The sequence below is a fragment of the Oryctolagus cuniculus genome, chromosome 16, assembly GCF_051225735.1.
Source record: "Oryctolagus cuniculus isolate XC-2025 breed Fujian yellow rabbit chromosome 16, ASM5122573v1, whole genome shotgun sequence".
Lineage (NCBI taxonomy): Eukaryota > Metazoa > Chordata > Mammalia > Lagomorpha > Leporidae > Oryctolagus > Oryctolagus cuniculus.
In genome coordinates, this window is record NC_142882.1 from 22,792,501 (window position 1) to 22,798,809 (window position 6,309).

Here is a 6,309-nt window from a genome sequence, read left to right on the forward strand (position 1 = left end):
CTTCCATCCATCCTTCCATCCATCCATCCATCCATCCTTCCATCCATCCTTCCACCATCCATCCACCTATCCATCCATCCATCCATCCATCCATCCTTCCATCCACCCATCCATCCTTCCATCCATCCATCCATCCATCCATCCTTCCATCCATCCATCCTTCCATCCATCCATCCATCCTTCCATCCATCCATCCATCCACCCATCCTTCCATCCATCCATCCATCCATCCATCCACCCATCCTTCCATCCATCCTTCCATCCATCCATCCATCCTTCCATCCATCCATCCATCCACCCATCCTTCCATCCATCCATCCATCCATCCATCCACCCTTCCATCCATCCATCCTTCCATCCATCCATCCTTCCATCCATCCATCCATCCAAAGAACAAACAAGCCGGCAAAGAGGGCAGCCAGGGTACGGCAGGCCAGGGCGGCGGGACTCACCCATGCCAATGTGGTTCTTGCAGCCGTCACACCAGATGTTGTACGGCATCTCGAACCTGCAGACACAGGTGACACTCGTCAGCTGGCACCCTGTGCTGGTGGCTGGCGAGACCGCATCCTGCGGGGGACGCGTCGGGGCCAGGAACGCCGTCTTGCACCGAGGGGCTTCTCATAGGTGCACCTGGGTCTCCGTGGACAGCGGAGACCTAGCTCGTAACATGGGGACTGTAGGGGGTGGGCGAGCAGGCCCTGGGTGGCCCTGCTGGAGGATAAGATGCCACGCGCAGAACTAGGTTGCACAAGGTCAAGGCCAGCTGGCCCCTTGGCCGGGCAGCCTCAAAGCCCAGAGGCAGCCCAGCCCAGCTCAGCCCAGTCCGGCTTGTTACGCGGTGGTAGCTGACTGATGCATCAGGGAATTGTAGCCCTGCAATACCGCATCCAGGGTGGTGGCGGGAAGTGGGTGGGGAGGGGGAGGGGGACCCCAGGGGAAGCCAACACCTTACCGAATGATGAGGATGCCCTGTGACAGCTTCCGGGCCCGCTCCCGAAGCGGGTGGCTGTTGTGGTAACGGTTGAGCGAGCCATGCTGTGTGGAGGGGACGGGGGTGGGGAGACAGGTTAGCCCGGCTGAGTGCCACACAGGGTGGGCCGGGAGAACCCCGGCTCCCAACCCTGCAGGGGGCAAGGAGATCCTGGTGAAGCGGGGGGCTCAGGATCAGAACGGGGGCCAGCACGGCTGTATAGACACCCGACATGGGCGCCGGTTCAAATCCCGGCGGCTCCACCTTGGATCCAGCTCCCTGCTATGGCCTTGGAAAGCAGCGAAAGATGGCCAGAGTGCTTGGGCCCCTGTACCCACATGGGAGACCCAGAAGAAGCTCCTGGTTCCTGGCTTCTGCCTGGCCCAGTCCTGGCTGTTGTAGACAGCTGGGAAGTGGAAGACTCCTCTCTCTCTCTTCCTCTCTCTCTCTCTCTCTCTCTCTCCTCGCCACCCAACCCTGTCCCTGTCTAGCTCAGTTTTTTTTAAGACTCAGGAAAGCAGGTGTCTCTGGGTACCCACGGGGGATGGGTTCCATGGTCTCCCTGGGATACTCAAATCTGCAGCCGCTCAGCCCCGTCACGACCCAGGGCAGAGCAACAGGGAGCCCCATCTGCAGGGGCCAGGGTCTCCCCCCAACCCCACCCTGTCGTTTCTCACCGATGGTGGGGACCCCATGGGTGAGGGCCAACCTTTCTCGCCTCCCCAACTGGCAGCTGGAAGAAGCTGTGTGACCTTGGCCTCCGCACCTCAGTTTCCCCATTTATCTATTAGCTGGGGCTAACGGGCCTTTGGACCTCCAAGTTTTGGGGGCAGGGGTCGGGGGGCACCATGAGCCAGATCCCCATCCTGGGGTCATTTTATTTGCCCTCCTGACATGGGGCGGGGGTGGGGGAGGAACTGTGGCCTGCCCTAATCCCTCCTCTATGAGGGAGACCCGGCCACTCCTGGCCGCGGTGGGCGGGGTTTAAGGCGTGCAGAGGCAACAGAGAACCAGAAGGTGATGGGGTGGGGGTGGGGGGGCAGGACCTCTGTGTGGAACGACCTAGAGGGAGGCAGAGGGGGCAACAAGGCCGCCATGGGAGCCCCATCCCCGCACCCTACCGCATCCTAAGCTCTGCTGTGTACATGCTGAGCCCGGCACTGGGCACGCAGGGGATGTCTCCAGCATGGCCACTGCAGCCCCCCACCCCCACCCCAGACACCCGGGAAGGCAGGAAGCCGCCCCTTACCTTCTCGGGGTTGAAATCGGGCGGGTAGTACTTGTTCACGCCTTTCCGTTCCCCCTGGAGGACAGAGGAGAGAGAAGTGACTCAGAGCCCGCCACCGGGAGACCGGCAGGTGCGTGCGAACTCCGGGGATGGGGGGTGGGGGCGTCCGTCTTCACGCCAGAGTCATCTCCTACGCAGTCAGTGCTGCTGGCCTGTCCGACCCCCCACCCCCAAAATATCCCTGTGTTGTGACTGGCTGAATCCGCGGCCGTGGAACCTGTGGTCACAGAGCGGGAGGGGGTTGCCTCTGTCCGGTCCAGGGGCTCTGATCTGGCTGAGGGCCAGAGCCAGGGGTGGGAAAAAACCCAAGGTCAGTGTCACTGCTTTGGACAAGTCCAAGGGGAAGTTCAGACGCCACTCATGGAGCCAAGGGCACCTGGTAGCAGCCAGACTTGGAATCGCGAATGGGGAGCCCTCCCTGGGCTCCCCGTGGGGTCCCGCCCACCCTCTCCGGCCAGCCCCCCCCGCCGCCCACCAGGCGCCAAAGCGCCTGGCTCCACGGTGTACAGGAGCTCCTTGGCCTAGGATGGAGACACGTCGCTCTAAAGCTCGCAGAAATGGAAATTATTTTCAGTCAAAATGGGTTTAACGCCCGTCACCGCTCAGCAGCGCTGAATCCCGGCCAGGTCAGGGACCACCCTGCCCCGTGTTGCAGGCAATGATGCTGGGTGGGGGTGGGGTCACGGGTGTTCAGACCCACTCTGGGGGAAGGTGGGTGTCTGGGGCAGTGCTTGGGGGATGCTGCACCCCCTGCCTGTCTGTGTGCCCGGTTCGAGTCCCGGCTGCTCCACTTCCGATCCAGCTCTCTGCTGTGGCCTGGGAAAGCAGCAGAAGATGGCCCAAGTGCTTGGGCCCCTGCACCTGCGTGGGAGACCTGGAAGAAGCTCCTGGCTTCGGTCTAGCCCAGCTCCGGCCGTTGCGGCCATTTGGCGAGGGAACCAGCGGATGGAAGACCTCTCAAATATATAAACACTGCTGCCTCCCACCCCTTCCCGGGAGATCTGGGCGCGCCGCAAAGCTTCGGAATCTGCAGCAAGACGTCCAGGCTGAGAGCTGGCCAGAGTGGCCGTGACCTTGGCAGACGCCGACTTGGGGGGGTGGGGGGTGGGGCCGGAGGAGCGGGACTCCCGGCAGGCCCGACAGAGACGGAGCCAGGAACCCAGGGAGCGCCCGGCCTTCCCTCCACTCACCATCTTGGGAGCTGCCTACTGGCCTTGGCCTTCAAGGTGGCCGACCCGCAACGTGCTTTCTCGAGCCTGGCACAGGGGCCACGGCTTCCCGGGGAGGATCTCGCGGGCCGTGCGGCGGAGCCAGTTCAGAGGAGTCTCGGGCCCGATGGGGGAGGCATCCGAGGAGCCGCGTGCATCTCCTAGGGAGGGAGGGAGGGAGGCGTCAACTCCACAGCGGGCTACACGAGCGAGCTTCCTGGAGCACGGGATTAAAGGTTATGTTTATTCTGGTGCAAAAACACTTGGAATCCAGGGGCCAGCATCGCGGCATGTTAGGTTGAGCCAACGCCTGCTGCGCTGGCATCCCACGTGGGCGCCGGTTCGAGTCCCGGCTGCTCCACTTCCCATCCGGCTCTCTGCTATTGGCCTGAGAAAGCAGTGGAAGATGGCCCAAGTGCTTAGGTCCCTGCACCTGCGTGGGAGACCCGGATGGAGCTCCCGGCTCCTGATCAGCCCAGCTCTGGCCGTTGCGGCCATCTGGGGAGTGAACCAGCAGATGGAAGACCTCTCTCTCTCTGCCTCTACCTCTCTCTGCAACTCTGTCTTTCAAAAAAGCAAATCAATCTTAATTTGGTTTTCCGAGCATCATTTTACAGCGTCATTGGGCTTAAAGGCAAGGGCTCCCTTCCAAGGAAGACAAGGGCCCGCATCAGACGTCATAGGGGCCCAGGGTTAAGTCGGGGGTCGCAGCGGGGGCCCGGGGGACCTGGGTCGCCCGCCGGGCCCCGCACCCCTCCCATTCCGTGTCCGCCCAGGAGCCAGGTGGCCCCTGACCCCAAGAGCCCGCACTTACCTGCCCTCCTCTGACGTCACGCCGCGACGGTCCCGGAAGCGCGCCCTGGATCGCGGCGACTTGACCCCCTTGCGCAGGCGCCGGAGCGGGGCGGGGGCGGGGCGAAGCAGCAGCGCCGCGCTGATTGGCTGAGAGTCCACAGCCCGCGCACTCACAAGCACCGGAATGGAGCAGAACGAGTATTCCCCGCCCCCACGGAGCCACACCCCCTTTCCCCGCCCACTCCGCGCGAGGCCCAATCGGAGGCCCGCTTTCTGATGCCGCCCTCCCGGAAACGCCGCGTCCTGCGCTGCCGCCGCTGAGTGATGGGTGTGTGAGCTGCACAGGCGCTGGCCTCGAGCGTGTGTGCGCACGCGCCTGGCTGTGGGCTGCCCAGGCTCCGGCCTGTCGGCGTCGGAGACGTGTGGGTGGCGCCGGCGGGGCGGTGGCCGGCGCCCGGTCCACCCTCGCCGCAGTGAGCTGGGCGGCAGGTGTCTGCGCCAGCAGGAAAGACGGGGTGCCCTGGGACCCCGCCTGGCCGGGCCCTCTGCGGGGCAGCTGTGCATCTTCCACTTCTACGAACGGGGAACCGGGTCCAGCCTCGGACGCAGGCGGCACACCACAAAGCGCATGCGCAAGCACGCGCGCGGCCCCGCCCGGACGCCTGGGCAGGTTGTCAAGGCAACCGGGGCGGGGCCAGGATGCCGACTGTGGGTGCAGGCGGTGCACCGCAAAAGCATGCGCAAACACGCGCGGCCCTGACGCCGGCGCGGTTGTTAAGGCAACAGGGCGGGGCCTGAACGCCGACGGTGGGGCAGGAAGCGCACCTCAAAACGCATGCGCAAGCACGCGCGAGGCCCCGCCCGGACGCCTGGCCCGGTTGTCAAGGCAACCGGGACGGGGCCAGAACGCCCACGATGGGTGGAGCTTCTCAAACGCGTTCTCTGATTGGTTGGCCCGAAGCCAAGTTTCCGTCCATCACCACAGGCGGAGGCCGGCCTGGGTCCACGCACAGCGCTCGCTGGAACACGCGCGCTCAGGGCGCCCCGCTGGACAGGGCGCTTCCCCTCCCCGTTTCCTCTGTGGCCTGGGCGCTCCGGGTGGCTCTGGACGGCGTCTGTGCTTAGTGTCTCAGAGTGAGTCAGGGGGGACTCAGCCCACGCAGGGGACTCAGCCTACGCAGGGGACTCAGCCACGCAGGGGACTCAGCCACGCAGGGGATTCAGCCACTCAGGGGACTCGGGCCACGCGGGGGACTCAGCCCACGCGGGGGGGACTCGGCCCACGCAAGGGGGACTTGGCCACGCAGGGGACTTGGCCCACGCGGGGGACTCGGCCACGCAGGGGGGACTAGGCCCACGCAGGGGGGACTCGGCCTACGCTCTCAGCCCTCGCTCTCCATGTCCACGGCAGTGTCTCGGAAATCTGGAACTCGGGTGCCGGAGCTGCCCCTCCCCCTCCCCCCCCTCCGCACAAGGCCAAGGTCCCGGAAGGGGCTGAGTCCAGTCGCTAAGCTGTAGGACCGGCGTTGGATTTTCTTCCAGGAAGTTCTCCGTACCAGCTGCTCCGCCTCCGCCTTCGGAAAAGACTGATGTGTTTACAGGGAAAGGGAGAGAGAGAGAGGTCTTCCATCACTGGTTCCCTCCCCAGATGGCTGCAATGCCGGAGCTGAGCTGATCCAAAACTAGCAGCCAGGAGCTCCATCTGGGTCTCCCACGCAGGTGCAGGGGCCCAAGCACCTGGGCCATCTTCCACTGTTTTCCCAGGCGCATTAGCAGGGAAGTGGAACAGCCGGGACTCGAACCCGCGTCCCGTGGTAGGGAACTCCCAGCGGTTAAGGCGCAGGTGAGAATGGAGGAAGTCCTGCGACATTTTTCGTGCCTCCCTGCGACCTCTTTCGTGCGGTGCCGTGACCTTTTTCGTGCCGTCCTGAGACCTTTTTCGTGCGGCACCATGACCTTTTTCGTACCGCCCTGCGACCTTTTTCGTGCCGCGCCGCGACCTTTCTCGCGCTGGGCTGCTGCAGCGTTAACGTTTTTAAGGCCGA

At 64.2% G+C, this 6,309-nt stretch overlaps 1 protein-coding gene across 1 annotated transcript in view; it reads right to left on the minus strand.

Moving 5' to 3' along the window:
• YJU2B (YJU2 splicing factor homolog B) overlaps positions 1–4,413 on the minus strand; it is an 11,029-nt gene extending 6,616 nt beyond the window's left edge. Inside the window, exons 1-5 of the mRNA XM_051828048.3 lie at positions 4,284–4,413; positions 3,452–3,630; positions 2,223–2,276; positions 956–1,038; positions 453–508 (exon numbers count right to left, since the gene is read on the minus strand). Of these exons, the coding sequence (XP_051684008.3) occupies positions 453–508; positions 956–1,038; positions 2,223–2,276; positions 3,452–3,454 (196 nt within the window). The 5' untranslated portion in view covers positions 3,455–3,630; positions 4,284–4,413. The remainder of the gene's footprint in view (positions 1–452; positions 509–955; positions 1,039–2,222; positions 2,277–3,451; positions 3,631–4,283) is intronic.
• Positions 4,414–6,309: the final 1,896 nt, after the last annotated feature.